This window comes from Impatiens glandulifera, chromosome 6 (genome assembly GCF_907164915.1).
Source record: "Impatiens glandulifera chromosome 6, dImpGla2.1, whole genome shotgun sequence".
NCBI lineage: Eukaryota > Viridiplantae > Streptophyta > Magnoliopsida > Ericales > Balsaminaceae > Impatiens > Impatiens glandulifera.
In genome coordinates this window covers 19,773,456-19,797,126 of record NC_061867.1, presented here as the reverse complement: position 1 = coordinate 19,797,126, position 23,671 = coordinate 19,773,456, and the positions used below count along the sequence as shown (strand labels likewise).

Here is a 23,671-nt window from a genome sequence, read left to right as displayed (position 1 = left end):
TGTCCGGTCCGAAGAATGCAAAGTTGAAACCAGGCGGCAAGAGGAGAAGACAAGGGCGTCTCAAGATCAGACTTCCGTAATCTGCGGCGTGATGATGGCGAAGTTCTTTTCTGTATATTTTTCTAAACGGCAAGAGGATTGGCATGAAAGCTTACTTATATCGAATGCTCTAGTTCTTTGTTTTGTGCGGGTGCTTAGGAAGAATTGATTATTGCCCTAGAGTCATCTTTAGCTCCTTGGATCTCAGCGCATAAATCCATAACGTAGCTTGCTATATCTTCGGATCGAAGACGTTGATCAAGGAGGGAGTTGGATTTGGAATGTATGGGAGACGGACGTTTGGATTGTTGAGGAGATGGCCGTATTTCTTCAGATTCCTTCTCATCAGACGAAGAAAAAGACTCAGCAACTTCGGCTTCAGATGCCCTTTGGGAAGGGACATGTTCTCCCTCAGCATACGGGGTTTTCTCCTGTTCAGACGGCTTTGAGGGTTCCCCTCAATTGATGGTGTCTACTCTGGTTCGGACGAGGGGGAATTTCAAACGTTCCCTTCTGAATAGGCATAGGCGCCTGCTTAGACGTAGGAGAGTTAACCTCCTCAGCAAGAGGAAGTGCTTGTTGAACTTTAGACGGGAGGGGCATTTTCTCAACATAATGATAGGCAGAGAATCGCATTTCCTCGACGGACGATTCATTTTGCTCGATGAAATAAAGAGCCTCATACTCTTCATCTAGCGAGAGCATTTACTCTACTCTGAAGATCTGACGAGGCTCTTCTTGAGGAGAAGGCATGTCATCAATGCATATTACTAGCTCATCATCTTCTAGGAAGTTGAGCTCTACACGCGATGGTTTGTTCCGAAGAGCCTTGAATCGAGATGACTCGATTCCATGAACGAAATGCATGGCAGTGGAGCAATATGACTCCATTAGCAAACTAAGGCGGTTAAGGATCTTCGCAACCACTTGAATTGTCTTGTCAATGGAAGTGAAGTTTGCTTTCTCTTGACATAAAAGAGGATAAAGTGCGTGCCCTTTCGCATTTGTCACTACGAGCTCTCTTCGCTTAAAAGCCTCGTTGACATTTTTCATTTTTGTCTAGGAGAAGATTGACTTCTCCATTTTCAACAGCTCCTTCCACTCCTTTGTTATTTTTTTTATTGGTGATAATTTCAAAGTATGGAGAGTGGAGCATGTGGCTCATCCACATATCAAATACTTCGATCTTTTTAGCTGCTTTCACCTCGACATCCTCCATGATAAGGTCGAGCATCTGATCTTCTTTGGATAAGTGTTCATGAATGAATTCAGCCATGCCTTTTCCTTTCCTATAACTTCAACAAGTTAAGGAATCGGAGCTGGTTCTTTGAAGAAAATGCTCTAAGTCCCTCAGGCTACCAATAACAAGACAAATGGAGACATGTTCTTAGATAGAACATTCTCTATAATGACAGTAGTAGTAGGGATAGCATCCGTCTGGACAGGTGCTTCTTTAATAATAACAACAGCAACCGAAAACACAGCCTCCTGCTTTGCTTCAGGAAAGACAACGTCAAAGGTACCAGCTACTTCGGCTGCCACTAGTTCAGCAGAGAAGACCAACTGGCTCAACAGTTGGTTCATTAGCTTGTTTCACTACGGGGACTTCAATAGATAGCGCTACAACCAGAGGAACAGATGGAGTTACCTTGGAAGCCGTCTGAACATTAGCATGGGCAAGCGACTTCAACATCTTCTCGCGCTAATCAGCAAAAATGTCATCCAAGATTGTAGGTGGAGTAGCCTTGGAGGTTGTCTGAACATCTTTAGACTTCTCCGTCTGATTAGTTGGGATAACTTCCGCCTGCTGAGTTGTGTTAGTTTCCGTCTGATCAGCACCAGACGCAGACGTCTTAGCTCGCTTCTTCATTGGGCTAACCACAACATTGGCTGATTGCGACGGAGAGATCGAGGACAAAGTAATAGTAGCGATAGGGTTTTCCTCGACTCTTGCCCTATTAGGAATGGAGTCAACTTCTCCAGATTCCTTAATGGGTGCCCTCTTCTGGCTATTGGAGCTCATGGAGGACTCCATGACAAAATGCTTAGCCCTCTTCACATGAGTCTTACGACTAGAAGTCGTATATCGTTTGGACGGAGTGATCGACTGCCCACTCGTCTGTTGAGTAGAGGACCCAGACTTCGATTCCTTGACGATATTCATACACGCCAAGAAGTTCTTCACGGTTACACACGTCATTATTCGGCACGGGTTAACAATTACACCCCCGCCTACTATGACTTGCAGATGCTCCAAGAGCTAGTCGAGTTGGACTGAAAAGCACACACTCTACTTTCTCAATAGAGAAACCATCTGACAAGAAGTGGAGAAGAGAATGGACGCCCAATTTACTAGCATCCCTCTAGTTATGGCCACCATATACTCAAACCGGTCTTGAGTGTAGGAATTGAAAGACCCTACTCTCCCTTGAATAGATTTCTCCAGGATATCATTTAAAAGGTAGAAAGTATATTTGAAGAGCTTCTTCTTCCCGTTGATATTTATCGGACTGCCGATGTCCGAAAATAAGGTTTGCGTTTTTGTCGTGACCTCACACTTTCAAATATTTGACAAACCAATCACTAATTTCGACCTCACATTCGAAAAAACGCTCATCACCCGACCTCTATCTCGTAACCTCACACTTTCAAATGCTCACCAAACCAACAACTAATTCCGACCTCACACTAGAAAAAACACATCGTGATCTCACACTTTCAAATGCTCGCTAATCCAACCAATAATTTCAACCTCACACTCAACAAACAACCTCCATCTCGTGACCTCAAATTTTCAAGTATTTGTCAAACCAACAACTAATTATGACCTCACACTTGACAAACCACCCATCTCGCCTTAAATATTGGCTTGTTACGATCCTCTACACCTTCTTTGCAATTTAACATCCACTTTGAACCAACCACTAGCTGATTCTTGAGTTTGTCCACCAATTCCCACATCTCATTTTTGTCAAGCGATGTTATCTCCTCCACCATAGCACGCTACCATTCGATTCTCTCCTTGCTCTCCATCACTTCTCTAAACAATCTCAGATTTGAATGTTGTACATTATATTCCACAAGGAATACAAAGGTCATCAAATCGAAGTAGTCAAATCTCTTTGGAGCTCGAGTTGTCCTACGGTCTCTATCTCGTTCTAATTGGTAAGAGTTAAGGTTCTCTTTCGAATATGTACATTCCTCCTCTACATGACCCTCTATTTCATCATCTTCATTAGCCTTCCCTATGTCTATCGATTCTTTAGTAATCCCTCCTAGGAACTCTACCTCAAATTCGGTCTTCTCTTTAGCGACTTCGCTAGCTTCGACTCACTATGTTGCTCCATAATAGGACTCGATTTCCCTAAAGACCATGTCACGGCTAATGATGCATTTGGTCATCTCCCCGTCCTTGTAAAGTAGTTTTCAACCCTTTACTCCCTCGGGGTATCCAACGAACATACACTTCTTTTCTCTCGAATCAAGTTTTCCATCTCATTGGTGGATGTAAGTCACACACCCAAATACCTTCAGGTTATTGAGTTTTGGAGAAGCGTCATTCCAAACTTCTTTTAGTGTCTTGCATTTCAATTTTGTCGATGGACAACGATTGATAAGATAAGTCACATTGTTAACTACCTCACCTCAAAACTGCTTCGGTAGACCGACCTCAAACAACATACACTAGACATGCTCAAGTAACATTTTGTTCATTCACTCTGCCAATCCATTCTCTTGCGGTGTCTGTCAGACAGTTTTTTGACGAACAATTCATTCTTCCTTGATAAATTGATTGAACTCCTCGCCTAAGTACTCCAAACCGTTATCTGATTGGAGCTATTTAACCTTCTTCTCGGTCTAAATCTCTACCATCTTCTTCCACTCGTTGAACTTAGAAAATGTCTCATCCTTGTGCTTTAAGATGTATATACATCCATCTTTTAGCCTAGCGGTAATAAGTGGTGGATATTAACCCTAAGTTCCTGGGTTCGAGCCTGTCAGGTGGCAAGTTTTGCGCCTAGTTAAATGGTTAAGTATGTTTGTGGGCTACATACTTAATTTGTTGTCCTATTTTTTTCCCCAAAAAAGATGTATATACAAAATTTGCGCGAACAATCATCAATAAAGGTGATAAAGTATCGACCTCCACCTGAAGTTACAATCCTCGTCGGCCCTCACAAGTCTAAGTGAATATAATTGAGTGTCTCCCGAGTCACCTCAACCGACCGCCCAAACATCACACTTGTAGCTTTACCGTATATGTAGTTCTCGCAAAACTCCAAATCATCAAGTTTCTCCTTGCCAAAATAGCCTCTCTTACTCAACTCCTTCAAACTCTCTCACTCACGTGCCCCATTCTCTTATGTCATAGACTTGTGGCCTATACATCTTGAGGCTCTACCACTACCACCATATCACCAACTAAGGTGTTACCTCTAAATACGTAAAGACTCTTCTCTTGCATGCCTCTCATTACCATTAACAACCCCTTTGTGACCTACAATAGTTTTTCTCACCCTTCCATGCAAAACCAAGTTGGTCTAGTGAACCGAGAGATATTAAATTCCTTCGAAGGTCTGAGATGTGTCATACATCCGTCAATACCCTCTTGATTCCATAATGCATCTTCAAATGTACTATTATGATCCCCATTACCTTGCAAGACTTATTGTTACCTAACAACATCTCGCCCACTGAAATCTTCTCATAAGTCTCGAACCAACTCTCATTAGGTGTCATATGGAACGAACACCCGGAATCTATAAACCAACGCTTATAGGACTGATTAGTGGAGACAATAAGAACGTATACACTTTAGTACCCATTCTCGACCTCTTGAACAATCGCCACTTCTTCGCTCTTCTTCTTGTCATTATTCAAATCTGGAAAATCTCGCTTAACCCTCCTTGTCACAGTTGTAACACTTAGTATATTTCTTCCCGAGAGACTTTGAACGCCTTTCTTATTGCTTTTATTGTCTCATTTCTCGGTTCTTCCTCGAATCAAGAGTCCATATCCACTAACATTGCTCTCTTCATTCTTCTTCTTTTGGTCCTTCGATCTCAATGCACTCATCACATCATCGGGGTAAGCTCCTCACTCCTATGCTCGAGTATGTCTACGAACGTCTCATACGAATTTAGTAAAGAATTCAAAAACATTAGGCCTTATACTAATCCTTGTATTTCTCCCAGATATTTTCGAAATCAAGGAGAATCTTGACATAATCGTTGAGATGTGTTTGCAAGTCCTTACTCTCAATCATTCTAAACTTAAAGAATCTTTACTTGATGTAGATCCGAGACGACAGTGTCTTAGTCATATACAAAGACTCCAAATGAAGTCACACCTTTGTTGCCATTGTGACACTAGTAACCTCTTGTAGCACCTTATCACTAAGACTAAGAACCAAGGTGTTATAGTTCCAACACCTCCATCTTTTTCTCCGCGTCCATCGAGGCGGTAATTGCGATTTTGCTCGAATGCTTTAGCAACTCCCATGTTGTCTAAGTGTGCCCTTATCTTCATATTCCACAACTAAAAGTCCTTCGTCCCATCAAATTTCTCGATATCAACTTTAGAAGTCGACCCCATCATAAATCTTCAAAATAATTGACCGAATCAAGAAAAAACTCACCAAAAAATCGAACTGTGACCGCCTTAGTCTAACTTGGCTCTAATATCAATTTGTAGTGAAACTATCACCCTAAGAATAAAAGCGGAATAATAGAAACCGTAGTGGAATGTAGAAAAATAGTATAAAAGTAAAAAAGAACGAAATAATGATACAAGAATCTTACTTAGGTTCGGACCAACAATGTCTTACGTCCTACTTTCGAAAAATCGATTTAATAGAGTTATAATATGGATTATAAACTCTAACTCTCTCTGTTTGTTCTAGGTTTTAGTCTCAAACCACTCTTCTTGTTTACAATGTATATATATAGTCTTTTAAAATTCATAATTAGGGTAAAGATCATGTGATATTTTTGGAATCTCCACCATGATATGATCTCGTGGCAATTTAGTTAACATTTCCATAATAATACGATTTGATTGAAATCTTCACCATTATGTGATTTCATGACTTTTTTAATCCAACAAATAATCGTACATATCTTCCTACCCTTTTTGTACCTAACATTGATGCACACCAAATTGGCCTCAAAAATTTATGCCAAATTCCACAATATATTATATATTACATATTACATATTATTAATCCAAGCTCAATAGGCTGGTCACCCCAGCACCCATCACATGAGCTAGACCCAACAAACTCCCCCTCTAGATCATTGGGTGGGCTTTAAGAAGCCTACTCATTGCCGACAAGCTTCTCTATTGACAAAGGTTTCGTCATTATATCGAATTCATTTTGGTATGAACTTTCTTTAAGTTCAATTGTTTAGTCTCAAGCACATCTCGAATTTAGTAGTACCTCACTTCAATGTGCTTGGATCTCGAATGGAATATGGAGTTTTTAGAGAGATGAATAGTGCCCTAGATATCACTGTACACCGTGTACTTTTATTGTTACAGACTCAATTATTTTAACAACCTTCTCATCCACAATGCTTCCTTAAAACCATTGGTAATTGTGATATACTTTGCCTATGTTCTAGATATAATAACACACTTCAACAACTTGGACTATCAAGAGATAGCTCCTCCTACGAAGGTCGTTAGAAATCTCGAAATAGACTTTCTGGAATCAACGTCGCTAGTCATATTTGAGTCTCTGTACCCAACTAGAATAGGCTCCTCACTACCTAAATATAAAAATACATTTGAAGTGCCTTTCAGATACCTCAGTATCCACTTAATTATTTCCTAGTGCTCTTTTTATGAATTTGACAGAAATATGCTAACAATGCCAACTACATGAGCGGTGTTTGGCTTGGTGCAAACCATAAAATGCATCAAACTTCCTACTATAGATGTATATGGAACTTTTCTCATCTTCTCTTCTTCTTTCTCACTTGTTAGACATTACTTTGTAGAAATCTTGAAGTGACATGCAAGTAGAGAGTTGACTACTTTCGTTGTACTCATGTTAAACCGTTCAAGAACCTTCTCGATATAGCATTCTTGATATATCTATAACTTCCCATTTTTCTTGTCATGCAAGATCTTCATTACAAGTATCTTCTTTGTTGATCCTAAGTCTTTCATTGCAAAAGACTTGCTCAACTCTACTTTTATTTTGTTAATCTTGGCGACATAATGACAAGTGATTAACATGTCGTCAACATACAACAACAGAATGAGGAAGTCATCATCTAAGTATTTTTAGTAAACACGTAGTGATCTAAGGTAGTCTTACTATATCCATGACTCATCATGAACGAGTCAAATTTCTTGTACCATTACTTCGGAGCTTTCTTGAGTCTAAACAAACTCTTTTTCAACTTGCACACAAGTTGTTCTTTGTGCCTCTAACTTTGAATCATCCGGGTTACTCCATATAAATCTCTTCTTCCAATTCACCATGAAGAAAAAAAGTTTTCACGTCAAATCGTCCAACTTATAAGTTAAAGTGTGCAGTCAACCCTAATACAACTCGGATTGAGTACTTCTTTACCATCGAAGAGAATATTGCTTCAAAGTTGATTTCTTACTTCTAACCAAAACCCTTTACAGCTAATCGAGCCTTGTACCTAAGTTGTGAGCTATAATTTTCTGTCTTCAACCTATACATCCACTTATTTTTTAGTGTTTTATTTCCTTGAGATAGTTTTACCAAGTTATACGTGTGATTATCATGTAAGGATTGCATCTCTTCTTGAATGGTTTTCAACAACTCGTTCTTGTGAACAACTTTGACTACATCTTGGTAAGATTATGGTTCTCCTCCATTCGTGAGCAATAAATACTCATTGGAATGATATATGACTCTCCCGATTAGATATTCTCAAATGTTATTCAACTAGCGTCGGTGTATTTCTTTTTCACCATTTTGTCCTTCATTTTATTCTCGTTTCCATATTTGACATTCTCTCTTCATGTGCCCTAATTTGTTATAGTGATAACACTTAAGACCACCACGAGACTTCGATCTTCCTTTGTTCAAGTCATTTTTTTTCTTTTGTCGTGTAAAGATTTATTCTTACTCCCTCCACATGACTCTAAGTTTTCACCTACTAAGGCTTCTAGAATTTGTTCACCTTTCCGTCTTCTTCTAGCCTCTTCCTTGAAAATACTATCTTTAACCATGTTCATGGTTAGAATGTCATCTTTCGTTGAATTGCTTAGTAAAATCACCAATGTTTCCCAACTTTTTGGTAACGAGCTAAAAAGTAGTCGAGCATATAGTTCATCATTAAGAGTCATCTCCATTGATGTCATCTGATTCACCAAGTCATTGAACATGCTAGTGTGCTCTGTCATACTCCCATTGTCTTTGTACATTAAGTTCACGTGTTGTCGAATTATCATCCTCTTGTTCCTAGAAGAACCCTTCTCAAACATCAACTCTAACTTCTTACAAAGTGGTTACACAGTGATCTTTTTGGCAATGTGGTGGAAAATATTTTGGTCAACCCACTACCTGATCGTACATTTACGCTTACTACGCTTCCCCTTCGAGACGTGCCTCTATGTGGCAACTGCTTTCCAATTTAGAATTTTCCAATCTTCATCGCTAACCGCATCTGTCTTTGTCATGCCATGTACAAGCCTAAACAAATCCCTACAAATCATTAAATCCAGCATCTTGCGTTTCCAGACCAAAAAGTTCGTTAAGGTTAGCTTTATCATCCTGATCGAATTTTATTCCTCTATTGGGCACACACAAAAATTGATCAGTTCAACCTTGCTATAATATCACTTATTAGGAAAAACACATTTCTGATAATTGCAGAATAATTGTGATTTCCCTCTTTGCATGTCACAATGAGATAATCAAGAGAATCGAATCAAATAGTAAACAACAAAACTAAGCGCATAGAAACGCAAGAATTATAGCATGGAAAATCTAACAAGGATAAAAATCACGGGACTCATAGACCTCTTAAAAACTCATTCACTAAATTAAAGTGAATTACACCAAAGTCTTCTCTAGCACCCTAAAGGTTTACTATTATAAAGTATTCACCGTTAACGGTGGATTACAACAATAATGACAAGAAAAAGATCTCACCAAAGTGGAATACTCATACGAGTACCTGAGAGAAGTCTAAACAAAGATATAGACTGTTTGATTGTAGAGAACTCTGCAAGGATTCACCACTTATGATTCAAACCAAAACCGATATTGTTTGACTGGTCGATCGTCTCTGAAACTTTAAATATCTAACTCTACCTTTGTTTATTCTCTATTATCTGATTTTATGTATTTTCTTGTTGTATCTTGTTTTTTATTATATAATATATAATAAGAGAAAATAATATATAATAATGTATAATAAGAGAATATAATATATAATAATATAATATATGATGATATATTATATATTTCATATTATTAATTCAACCTCAATGAGGTGGTTACCCAACACTCATCTCATTAGCTAGAGCCAACATTAATCACTCCTTTCAAAATGATGACAAAAAAAAATCACTCCTGATGACAAAAAAAAATGGATTAATGATATGAATGATATTTCGATTCTTGGCAGCTGGTTCTGCATTAATCGAGTTCCAACATTTTAAAAAAGGTCAATAAAAAAATTGCAGTAATTAAATCACGACCCACTTGTAGTCTTAAGAAATTGCTTATATAATTCTATTGAGTCAATCAAATATAAATAATATCATTTAAGAAAAAAAAAAGATAAATACACTTATTTTTTCTTATTTTTTCTTATTTTTTTCTTTTTTTATCTAAAACACTTGCCACATCTTATAAAATGATTCAATCTTTGTCTTTATTTGGAAATAAAAACACAACACCTTCTAAATTAAACAATTTAACTATTTAACAGGGTAGAGTTTAAATGATTCAATTATTATTTGAAATTGTACTTGTCTTCGCCTTGTCAACTTCGGAAAGATCAATTATTAAGTTTTGGTAATCAAATTAGGTAATAGTAACTTCAAGAAGTACATGAATGATGCTTACCCAAGAGGATAATTTATTGTAGCAATTGAATTGTGTACTAGTGTTTGTATTTATTTGGTTAGGATAATTTATTTTAAATATTAAATTTTTTATTCAAAAATAATTAAGATGTTAAATAAAATTATATTTTGTTTATATTTATGATAATAAAATTATACAAATTGGAACAATTGTTAATATTTGTTAGGATCTAGATCGCGGATGGAGAACCGGGGTCTGACCGGTTTATCCTTCTAACAACACTTAACGGTTGGTGTTTAATCCGGTTAGAGATTAACACCGTGTTTCAATACTTTACAAACTGTCACAAACCCTTGAACCGAGTTCAAGTGCGGAAGTGGTTCGTTTCAGGTTGAAGCAACACACACACAGGATGAATAGAGATAGGATTTGGAGAAAGTCGGTTTAAGGATTGGTAAGTCGGTTAGGATAGTACGAATCGGATAGGATATTGAGTCGGTTATGATAGTACGAGTCGGTTAGGATAGTACGAATCGGTTAGGATTTGTGAGTCGGTTAGGATATTGAGTCGGTTAGAAAATAGACCTAACAGGAAAAAAAGACACAAGACAGGTTTTTATGGATGTTCGGAGATAAAACTCCTACGTCACCCCTTCTTCTCGAAATCGCGAGAAGGATATTCACTAAGGAATACTCAACCACACTACACAATCGAGTCTTATTTACTGCTCGATAATTACTCTTACAATTCTCACAGAAATTGTAATCACACTTAAGCTCTCAATCTTGTAGAGAGATAAACACACTTAATTTATCTTGTCTTGTATCTTGGTTTTTCGTATCTATTATGCTTTGCCTCTTCAGCTCCTTTTATAGATGAAATGTGCCAACGGTCACATTTCTTCAACGGATACCTTCAGGGTCATTCTTGAGTCTGATTAGTTGAGCAGAGGTTCAGCCTTGCATTAAATGTGGTTCTTGTTTCCAAGGCATAGGTCAAACCGGCTAGGTTTGTCTTTTACTTAATATAGCAACTGTCGGTTGGACAGTTGCCTGCACCTGAAAGGTTGCGTCTCTGACTTATCCCAGAGTGGAAAGATCTCTACAGGCAATCTTCTGCAGCCTGCAGAGTATCATCAGACTTGTATGGATATGGCAATGTCACAGTCTAATCCTTTGATGTTATCTTCTGCAAATACACAAAGTATCTGTTTGCACCGATTTGTAAGTTGTACTTAGTTTGATATTCTTGACTTCTTTCTCTAAGTAGTCTTCTCTTCATTTTGGTTCATTAAGTCTACTGGTTTGATATTCAACCTGATAACTTTAGGTTTGTTCATTTGCTTCTTCTGGCCGGTTTGATATTCAACCTGATAACTTCAGGTTTGTTCATTTGCTTCTTCTGGCCGGTTTGATATTCAACCTGATAACTTTAGGTTTGTTCATTTGCTTCTTCTGGCCGGTTTGATATTCAATTTGATAACTTCAGGTTTGTTCATTTGCTTCTTTTGGCCGGTTTGATATTCAACCTGATAACTTCAGGTTTGTTCATTTGCTTCTTCTGGCCGGTTTGATATTCAACCTGATAACTTCAAGTTTGTTCATTTGCTTCTTCTGGCCGGTTTGATATTCAACCTAATAACTTCAAGTTTGTTCATTTGCTTCTTCTGGCTGGTTTGATATTCAACCTGATAACTTCAGGTTTGTTCATTTGCTTCTTCTGGCCGGTTTGATAAACCTGATAACTTCAGGTTTGTTCATTTGCTTTTTCTGGTCGGTTTGATATTCTGACCGGTTGTAATTCTTAACCGTTCCTGGAAAATAAGTTTATTTAAGTTAAGTTAACAATATTTATTTAGTTGAATTTAAATATTAATAAAAAAAATTAAATGTTTAAATTCAAGAAGAATAATGGGGATGACAAGAGAATATACTCACTGGATATATAACTAGCTATATCCGAACCCAATTTTCTAAATTACACCATTCAACCCTATTCTTAAATTGAAATCATACTAGGTCTCTGATTACATCCCATTAAATACCGAACCCAATTATTATAATATCTATAGAAGCTTAACAAAAAAGTTAGTTTTCTTTAAATGAAAGTTACCAATCTATCAACCATTACAAAAAGATGGTAGAACTAGATTACATATTTATAATATTAGTGTTAGATTACATACTTATAATATTAGTTTAAAAAGTTATTAGGCTTACAAAAATAGATTTACAGCAACTTATATTTATAAAATATAACCGATGACAAGTTACAGTACATATACATTTTAAATAAATAAAAAATTATGGATTAAATTCGGTTTTGGGTTCATCCACTTTGAACTGGAACTTCAAACTTTTCCCATTTTCGATAATGACTCGAACCTAATTTTAAATAAATTGGATTTGTCAAAGAATATTTATAAGTATAGAATTTATGGATCCGTATAGAGACGGATCTACATTATGTTGATGTAAGTTTAATCCCACTAAAAAAATCGTTTCAAATAACATAACCTTTATTTTCTAAATTAATAGATTATTTATTATTCTAATTCTCAATAATAAAAAAAAAAAAAAAACATTCTAATATACCCTTCGTTCATAGGCATGTAACTTCCGTCGTTATTAAAGAAGTCTACTAAACTAGGGGCGAGATTTATACACAGCTTCCGTTAACTTACTAAGTCACATTTTTTTAATATATTTAAATCCAATCATATTAAATCGGTTATCATACATCTATCTAGAGCAAATTGTATATATCAAATAATTAATTAAATTGATAATTTTTTAAATATTTTAACTCTATATATCTAATAATTCATATTTTTTTTTATGTGTATACTAATTTTAATCAATTTTATTATAAGAAAAGATAGGGAGAAGAAATTTTCGTGAAAAAATTAAGGAGGAAATGACGTGCAATTATTTTAAAAAATAATAAAAATTCTCTTTCTTCTTCTCTCATTTTTCACACTTATTATTTTTCCATCTAATAACATGATGTCATTCTCTCTCCCAATTTCCCTACTTATTATTTTTAAGTATTGTTTTTTTTTTACTTTTTATTTGTTATATCTTATTTTCATGTCATCATTTATAGTTTATGTTTAAACAATTTTTTTCATTTTTAATAAACAGGTACCCTTTTCAAAAAATAAAAATTAAATTTATTATTTAATTATAATTAAAATTAAAATGTTAATTAAAATTATATTTTGTTTATATTATAAATATGATAATAAAAATATGTAAATTGGTACAATTGATAGTATTTATTTAATTGTATTTAAATATTTATAAAAAAAATATTCAAAAGAAATAAAGAATTTCAAATTCGAGAAGAATAATTGGGAGGACAAGATAATGTAGATATATAACTAGCTATCTCCGAACTCAATTTTCTAAATTACATCATTCGGCCATATCCTCAAACTAAAACATATTATGTATCTGATTTCATCCCATTAAATATCGAACCTAATTATTCCAATATTTAAAGTTTCAAACTCTAGCTGAAAAAAAAATCCTTTAAATTAAAGTTGCAAATCGATCAGCCATTGAAAAAAATTAGATTACATACTTATAATATTAGTGTTAGATTACATATTTATAATATTAGTTTAAAAAGTTATTAGGCTTACAAAATAGATTTACAGGAGCCTATATTTATAACCCATTAATTACAAGTTACAGTACATATACATATTAAATTAAAAAAATTATGGATTAAATTCGGTTTCGGGTTGTCCATTTGAACCGGAACTTCAAACTTTTCCTATTTTCGCTAAGAGAATTGATTGGGAGAGAAAATGTTGAGAGAATGACGTGTCACAATTTGATTAGTCGAAAAAATAACAAAATTTCTCTCTTTTTTTTCTCACCTTTATCTTTTTCCCAACCAATAATATAGTGACACATCATTACTTCCCTCTTTTCTTCTCCCAAATTTCATCCCTATAACTCATCTTTTGATAATGACTCGAATCTAATTTAAAGCACTCGAATTTGTCAAACAAATATTCATAACTATAGAACTTAGGTTGTATCAAATTATTAGTTAAATTGATAATTTTTTAAATATTTTACTCTATATATTCAATAATTCATATTTTTTTATTTTTATACTAATTTTAATCAATTTTATAATAAGAAAAGATAGTGAGATACAATTTGGGTGAAGAAAAGAGAAATAACTAACGTGTAATTGTTTAAAAAAATAAAATGTGAGAGGAACTGAAGTATAGCTGTTTGAAAAATAATAAAAATTTTCTTTCTTCTCTAATTCTCATATTTATTGTTTTTCATCCAATAACATGATGGTATGCCTTTTTCAATCTCCCCACTTATTATTTTTAAATATTGTTTTTTCTTATTTTTTATATTTTATTTGTTATTTACACAGGTTTTTTTTAATATACATATACCTTTTCAAAAAAAAAATATTATTATTCAATAATAATTAAGATGTTAATTAAAATTATATTTTGTTTATATTATCATATGTTTTGGTAATCAAATTGGGTAATATTAGCTTCAAGAAGTACATAAATGAATAATGAATGATGCTTACCCAAGAGGATAGTTGAATTGTGTACTAGTGTTTGTATTTATTTGGTTAGGATAATTTATTTTAAATATTAAATTTATTAATCAATAATAATTAAGATGTTAATTAAAATTATATTTTGTTTATATTTATGATAATAAAAATATACAAATTGGAACAATTATTAGTATTTATTTAATTGTATTTAAATATTTATAAAAAAATTAATTATTTAAAGAAATAAAGAATTTTAAATTCGAAAAGAATAATGGGAATAATAAGAGAATATACTCGCTGGATATATAACTAGCTATCTCCAAACCAAATTTTTTATTCGACCATATTCTCATACTGAAACCATACTAAATCTCTGATTCCATCCCATTTAATATAGAACCCAATTATTCCAATATATATCAAAGTCTAGAGGAAAAGTTTTTTTTCTTTAAATGAAAGTTGCAAATCTATCTGCCATTGAAAAATATGGTAGAATTAGATTACATACTTATAATATTAGTGTTAGATTACATACTTATAATATTAGTTTAAAAAGTTATTAGGCTTAATTACAAAATAGATTTACAGCAGCCTATATTTATAGCTCATTACAAGTTATAGTACATATACATTTTAAATAAATAAAAATATGGATTATATTCGGTTTTGGGTTAGTCTAATTTGAACCAAAATTTCAAACTTTTCTCATTTTCGATAATGACTCAAACCTAATTTAAAATACTTTGAATTTGTCAAACGAATATTCACAGGTATAGAATTTAAGAGTTCGTATAAAGGCGGATCTATATTAGGCTGATGTGAGCTCAAGCACAACAAAAAAATAGTTACATTAACCTAACCCTTCTTTTCTAAATTAATAGATTATTTTTTTTTAAATCTCAAAAAAGATAAAAGCATATTCTAATATACTCATTTCATTCATAAAATTCAAAAATCATATTTAAACCCACCCAATATTTTTTTTCAAACACATTCCAACTTCAAATTCTCAATTAGTGTATAAGTCAGTCTTTGAGTGACTTATTAAGTCACATTTATTTTAATATATTTAAATCCGATCATATTAAGTCCTTTATCATCTATCTATATCTAGAGCAAATTGTATATATCAAATTATTAGTAAAATTGATAATTTTTTTAATATTTTATTCTATATATCCAATAATTCATATTTTTTTATTTTTATACTAATTTTAATCAATTTTATTATAAGAAAGATAGGGATAGAGAATTTGGGTGAAAATGATGAAAGAAATGACGTGTAATTGATTAAAACAATAATAAAATTTCTCTTTCTTTTTTCATTCTCACATTTATTATTTTTTCATTCAATATCATGATATCATTTTCTTTCCCAATCTCCCTATTTATTATTTTTAAGTATTATTTTTTATTACTTTTTATTTTTTATTTTTTATTTTTATGTCATGCTTTTTTTTATGATTAAACGGTTTTTTTTTCATTTTTAATATACATATACATATTTTTTTTTTAAAAAGGTTAAATCTATTTATTCAATAATAATTAAGATTTTAATTAAATTTATATTTTTGTTTATATTATCATATGTTTTTGGTAATTAAATTTGGTAATATTAGCTTCAAGAAGTACATGAATGAATGATGCTTACCCAAGAGGACGGTTGAATTGTGTACTAGTGTTTGTATTTATTTGGTTAGGATAATTTATTTTAAATATTAAATTTATTATTCAATAATAATTAAGATGTTAATTAAAATTATATTTTGTTTATATTTATGATAATAAAAATATACAAATTGGAATAATTGTTAGGGTTTATTTAATTGTATTTAAATATTTATAAAAAAAATTAATGTTCAAAGAAATAAAGAATTTCAAATTCTAGAAGAATAATAGGGATGATAAGAGAATGTAATCGCTAAATAACTAACTAGCTATCTTCGAACCCGGTTTTTTAAAACTAGCCATCTCCGAATCTAATTTTCTAAATTGCACCATCTGACTCTATCGTCGACTAGAACCGTACTATGCCATGTTTTCATCCCATTAAATACCAAATCCAATTATTCCAATATCTATCAAAGCCTAGTGGAAAAGTTTTTTTTATTTAAATGAAAGTTGCAAATTTATCTGCCATTAAAAAAGATGATAGATTTAGATTACATACTTATAATATTAGTGTTAGATTACATACTTATAATATGAGTTCAAAAAGTTATTAAGCTTACAAAATAGATTTACAGCAGCCTATATTTATAGGCCATTACAAGTTACATTACATTATACATTTTAAATAAAAAAAAAATAAAGATTAAATTTGGTTTAGGGTAATGGGATGTGTTCGTCCACTCTGAATCGGAACTTCAAACTCTCGCCATTTTCGATAATGACCCGAACCTAATTTAAAATACTCGAATTTGTCAAATGAATATTACTCAGTAAAGAATTTTCGAGTCTGTACAAAAGCGGATCTACATTAGATTGATGTGAGCTAACCCACACAAAAAAAAATTATGATAACCCATAACCCCTGATTTTTAAATTTAATAAATTATTTATTTTTCTAATTAAAAAAAAATAGGTAAAACCTATGCTAAATACACTTGTTTCGTTCATAAAATTTCAAAAAAATATTTAAATTCACCAAAAAAATTTCAAACGCACTCCAACTTCAAATTCTGAATTCGTTCTTAGTTCTTAGGTTCTTAACTTTTGTCGTTTATAAAGAAGACTACTAAACGAGGGATTAGATTTATACTCAAAGCTTACGGTAACTTATTAGGTCACATGTCATTTTAAGAAATTTAAATCCGATGTTATCATACATCTATATCTAGTTCAAATTGTATATATCAAATTAGTGAGTTAATTGATAATTTGATATCTATATCTAGAGCAAATTGTATATATCAAATTAATGAGTTAATTGATAATTTAGTAAATATCTTACTCTATATATTCAATAATTCATATTTCCTATTTTATAAACTAATTTTAATCCTTATAAAAAAAAAAAAAGATAAAGAGAGAATTTAGATGATGAAATAAAAATAAAATGATGTAATCTAATTATTTAAAAAAAAATAATAAAATACCTTTTTCCCAATAACATGATGTCATTTCCATTTCCTCTTGAATCTTTTTTTCACTTCCTCTATCCTATCAATCATCTTTTATTATTAAACAAATATTTTATCAAACAAGTGGCTATATCCGTACAAAAATATCATACTTTAATAATAATAAATAAATGAATAATTAAAATCCGGAAATAATGTCATAAAACAGGAGGCCCAAGCTTGGCATTTACCCACGAACAACGGAACAATGAAAAACTGCATGCGCCCACAGGCTAGCTAGTTAGACCACTTCACATGCCCTCTTCTATAAATACCCAATTCTCTCTAGAACCATTTTCATTCATAAAATCGCAAATTCAAAACCCTAAATCTCTATTCCTTCAGATCTGATTCCAAAATGTCATCCTCCATTCGTGCCATCTCTTTCACGCCGCCGTCGGCGTTGGAAACGAAGAAACTGACGAGCCACTACGAAGTGTTACGAGTTAAACGAGACGCATCGCCGTTGCAGATCAAGTTGGCTTATAGAAGTTTGGCGAAGATGTATCATCCTGATGCATCGGAAGCTGTTTCTGATGGAAAGGATTTTATTGAGATATATAAAGCTTATGAGACGCTTTCTGATCCGGTGGCGAGGAATGTGTATGATCTTAGTTTGAGTGTTGGATCGGGACGGAGAATGTTTGGACGTTCGTATGTGAATGATTCGAGATTTTATAAGGGACAGAGATGGGAAACGGATCAATGTTGGTAGATAGATGTTTGAGTATATTGTGTAGGATTGATTGGGAAATTGTGAATATTTTATTTGAATTTCTTCTGAACAAATGATTGATTGGAAACCAAACCAAACAATTTGAGTAATAATTTGGTAGTAGTTAGTACTAATATATTGATTTAGCTTAATTATCTCACATTTTATTATGTCATTTAAGAACATGAATTTTGTGGTTTGCTGTTCTAAATGATATGTTTCATTATATCATCTAGTATTGGAGAGAGAAGGAAAAACTTACATATTTTGAGAAAAAAACATACATATTTTGTGAAAGTGCTCCAAAGTAGAACATAAATTTTGGAAAAACTGATCTCATCTTAAATGTAGTTAGATCAACACCTAATTGGATTTATTAGCACTTAATTGAATTTATTAGTGTCATGAATGTTGTTAGATCAACACCTAATTGGATTTAAAAAATAAAATTTCTCTCTCCGATATCTCAATATTATACCGAGATTTCCTCTTTCTAATTTGGTTTTATATTTATTTTTCCCTTTTTTGTATCTTTTTTTGTATCTTTAGGGCTTTTATATTTATTTTTCACTTTTTGTGATATATTAAAATAAGATGTGATAAATTTAATTATAAATATGAAAATATTATTTTATATATTTATAAATATTTTAAATTGATTAAAAAGTGAAAATATTACATTAAAGAAACTAACATGTATCACGTGCATTTGCACGAGTAATAATATAAAAAAACCGTGAAAAAAATATTACGGTAAAATTTTTATGGGCGGGTCAACCCACAATCCGACCCAAGTATCCATTTAAACTAACCACAACTCTCGACCCGGCAATCCGGACACTTTAAAAATTTAGTAATAAAAATTTAAATTTATTCTCATGAGTAATTTAGTAAGATTTTGAAATTTAAAATCTTACTAATAAAAATATTATTAATGAAAATTAAATCAAATACATTTTTCTCTATTTATGTTCTAGAATAGAAAAGACTCTCTTCATAAACCATATTTTCATTTTAACTCAAAAAGAGTGAATGCCTAATAAATCAATACATGTTAGATTAAAATGTATTAAATTGAAATAAAATAATGCTAACTTAAAATTCAAACAATAATTATAAAAAATAAATAAACATTATTTTAATTTCCATTTCTCTACGGGTTTAGTTCAAAACATTATTTCTAAATGGGGGTTTAATTGTTAGAAGAGGTTTCCTCGGCAAAAGGCAGTAAGTATACTTTAAATTTCCCACTTGAGTAATTAGTGTCGGAATAAACAAAAAGATGTTCATATGCGTGTTTCACGTATAAGAGAAATTAAAGTAAGTAAAAGTAGTGATCTTTCTCTTTCACTAAAATAGCCACTTTCTTATATATTCATCTATTATCATTTTACATTTTTTTTTTATTTTTTTTTTATTTTACAAAGTTAATGTGAATGAAACACACTGTCATCATCTTCTTATACAATTGCTTTTAAGTTTGTTTTAAAATAATATCTAATTTAATACTTAACAAAAATCAAAACAAAAAAATTCAAAAAAGAATGTATTCTTTGACTTTAAGTCTAATTCAAAACCAAAGGATTAATTTCTAGGTGAGCCCATTGTTCTCTTTCCACAAAAGTACACTTTTTCTATTTATTTAATATTGTTGAATTTTTTAATTTTTAAGGTTAAAGCATTCTAACTTTGTAAGTAGGAGTTTATGATAGGTAGAGTCACTTAATCTTTTTAGTAATATTATAGTAAATGAAACAAACATACCAACTTCAAATTTAATTATTTATCAACAATTCTTTGAACACACCTGCTAAAAATGGTCAATAAATAATATTAAAGATAAAATATCACCTAATTCAAACAATTGAACTGTCCTTGTGGAATTCAGGGGGAAAAGAGTAACTTTCTATAATTTGTCAACATACAAATTAGGTGGAAAGTAATAATAAAATAAAAAGTATTAATGAATATTTTAAGATTTAATGTTTGAATGAATAAATGGTTGATAAGTCCTACATAGAAGATGATATTATTTTAGTTAGGTGTGATGGTTTTTTTATATATTATATTTAGAGATGTAATTAAATTAATTTATAACAAATCATTTCATAACTTAATTTTTTTAAAATTAAAACACTAGTAAAATATTATGCAAACAACTCTTCTAACCATTGTTGTTTCGAATGAGTAAGAATTTTATTTAATAAATTAAATATTTGAGGTTCGATTCTCATTAAAATAAATAAATTAAATATTTGAGTTTCGATTCTCACTAAAAACGTCATGCTAGTCAACCCGAGAATATACTTGAGTCAGTGAAAAAAATTACATATAAGAATCATAGTGGACCGGAGAATGGATTATGAATTTTGTTCTTTGTTCGATGTTTTCTATCTTTATAGCTTTCAATTCCCCTTCTACCATCAAATCATAATAAAAAAAGTTTATACCATGGACTTGACAAAAGGAATTATAGAAAATGAATGAAAGCAGCAGCTAAACAACAACATAGATCAATTGAAAGAAGAAATATGATCATACAAACATTTTGATTCCGAGAAACAGAAGAAGAAAAAAAAGAGATTCATGAATTCTTTTCTCTTCTACTTTTGCCTCTTGTATATTTTCCCCAAAAACAACAATAGCACTGCTTGCATTGCTTTACTAGGATGAGCATTGATCGAGTTTATAAGCATTTCGTAACTCTTGTTTTCGTAATCCTCAAACACTCCCTAAATAAAACACAAAATTATCGCTCGAATTGATCTGCAGCCTTTCCAAAATGCAATTTTAAATAAGTTTAGATCTTATAATGGAAGAAGGAAAAAGGACAAACCTGAAGTTTAAGAGTTTTATAAAGGTCCTTCACCCTACCAACACATATAGGGTCCTCTTTACCATAGTTGTCCTAAGAACAAAAACACTCATTTAATATATAGGACTGATATTTAATGAAAAGAACATGAATAATCTTTTTCTAAATTCTTACAGTTAATATATTCTTTTGCTCCTCATTCGCAAGTTCAACCGCTTTCACAAGCAGCCAAGAACACTTATAATCTTCAATATCAGTTCCAATCTGATATTACACGAGATGAGAAAAAGGCAAGTTTTGGAACAACTCCATCAACACAAACAGTTATGGAACTCTTACCTTGCCAACAACCTCGGGCGAGCCAAAACAATCAAGATAATCATCCTGCGACAACAATTGTTCATATGATTCTTTTATTTCCATTAATGATTTGAAATTCACATATATAAATATATATACCTGTACTTGATAGTAGTTACCCATTTGAATAAGTATATTTTTCACATCTGTATAGTTCTCGAGGTTCTCATTTATCATCAGTAAAGCACAAGCAACCTACATACGCGAAACAGTAATAATCGCAATAAAAATTCCATTAAAAAAAAGAATCAGAAGAGAAAATAAGGGAATTTTTACTTACTGGAAGATAAAATGAATAGTAAGCAGTTTTGTACTGAGCAATCTGATGATGACTGCACAACATAATGGGAGAATAAATCTATATTATAAACTTGAAAGTAAACAGAATTCATTGTGATATGAATATGGAGAATGAAGTGGTGGAACAAGCTCAAGATGTGACAATCTTTTGTCTAGGCTTTTCTCCGATTCGCAACAGTTTTATTAATACAAACTTTAACATTTCGGAAAGAAAGAAATAATTTGTCACCCACAGTGCTATTGAGTACTTGTCCAAGTCTTTTTCCCCCTCAAGAGTGGTGATCAAGTCAATCATCTGTCCACTTGCTGTTTGGAACTCAACCTGTTTAAATAAAGGTCCATCAATTCATCAAAACATTTTGAAAATCAGCTCAATTTGATGTCATCAACCAAAACAAACCTCGTTGAATAAATCCAGCAAATCCGCGTAATAAGGTTTTCCTCTGAAATGTTTCTTTAGAATGCGTGGAATATGATTGCGAAGGAGTATTCCATCATTCACTGCAATCATACCCACCTACAGAAGAAATTTCAAATAAATCAAACTCAAACTAGACATCCTAAAGAAAAAAAAACAATGAAAACTACCTTGGGCAATCTAAACCAACATTGTTGTCCTCTTCGAGTTTGAGAATTATCCATAATATCATCAAGAACAAGGAAATAAGCTTGAAACTGCATATGTATATATATATACAGTTAAATACCATGAAAGATGAATCAAGAAACAATAAACAAAACCCACCCATTCAATACACCATCCAAGTGCACAAGCAAGAAAAACATCATCATCTGTCAATTCTTCTCCTTCTTTCAGTAATTTGAAACTGTCAACTACAGAAAGACCTCTGGTCAGCTTTCCTGCAAACATGATAAACAAATACAGAACACCCTTTTAAGTTTTATTTCCCTTTATCATTCAAGCAATCATCTTCTAGATTACCCACCTCCAGGCACATTATAATCCAGCATCTGCAATGAAAGATTTAAAGAACATGATTATTATCATCATCTGATGCAATGATTTATTGGGAGACAAATCATAAGTTGAATAAAACTAAAATCTTAAGATGGGTTCAGTCATTTCGGCCAATGCATGTAAAAGGAAAACCCAAAAGGCAAAGAACAATGAAGTTACAACAGTAGTACCTGATTAATCCATTGACGGGAAACATGGGTGAGCTCGAAAGTGGAATCGTTGAGCAGTTCCGATTTGAGGGTGGAGTAAACTTCCAAAAACTTCGACTTCAAATCGCTCATTGTAGGTGCTTGTCGGTCAGTGTGTGTGAGAGAGAAGTGGTAATAGTAATATATAGAGAGATATGATTCATGGCATGGCCTGTGAACTTCACATGCCATGAATCATATCATTGAGAAGAAGAGAACAGATGTTGAGTGTGTTGGCATTTGGCAGTGACGAGAGAGACAGCATGGCAAAAACCGACACACCGTATTAAGGACATATTATGACTATGTGACTATTAGCCACGTGTATCTGTTCTTTTAGATAGTGGTATTTCATTTTGTTTTAGAAAAGAGACTGGAATATATAATTTATAAAAAAAAATTGTTATGAATTAATTAAAAGCCTATTGTTATTTAAAGTTCGAATTTTGATCGTTTAAATTAAATCGAGTTCGAATTTTGAATTGTTTCATACAGAATTTGAATTATTAAATTTTTAACCCATGTCAATCTTCTTATTTTAACGTACATGTTTTGAACGTATTTCTTTTAAATTAAATATGTT

At 32.2% G+C, this 23,671-nt stretch overlaps 2 protein-coding genes across 2 annotated transcripts; one reads left to right on the top strand and one right to left on the bottom strand.

Moving 5' to 3' along the window:
• Positions 1 to 18,089: 18,089 nt before the first annotated feature.
• On the top strand, positions 18,090 to 18,446 carry LOC124943321 (chaperone protein dnaJ 11, chloroplastic-like). The gene has a single exon (XM_047483849.1). The coding sequence runs from the start codon at positions 18,090 to 18,092 to the stop codon at positions 18,444 to 18,446; it is 357 nt and encodes a 118-aa protein (XP_047339805.1).
• A 2,484-nt stretch (positions 18,447 to 20,930) lies between these two features.
• LOC124941992 (farnesyl pyrophosphate synthase-like) lies at positions 20,931 to 23,188 on the bottom strand. Its single transcript, XM_047482395.1, has 12 exons — positions 23,071 to 23,188; positions 22,869 to 22,893; positions 22,667 to 22,782; positions 22,510 to 22,596; positions 22,322 to 22,438; positions 22,155 to 22,243; positions 21,902 to 21,953; positions 21,721 to 21,816; positions 21,601 to 21,645; positions 21,436 to 21,525; positions 21,283 to 21,354; positions 20,931 to 21,178 (listed from the first exon to the last, which is right to left on the bottom strand). The coding sequence occupies exons 1-12, from the start codon at positions 23,179 to 23,181 to the stop codon at positions 21,050 to 21,052; spliced, it is 1,029 nt and encodes a 342-aa protein (XP_047338351.1). The 5' UTR covers positions 23,182 to 23,188; the 3' UTR covers positions 20,931 to 21,049.
• Between the last annotated feature and the right edge of the window lie 483 nt (positions 23,189 to 23,671).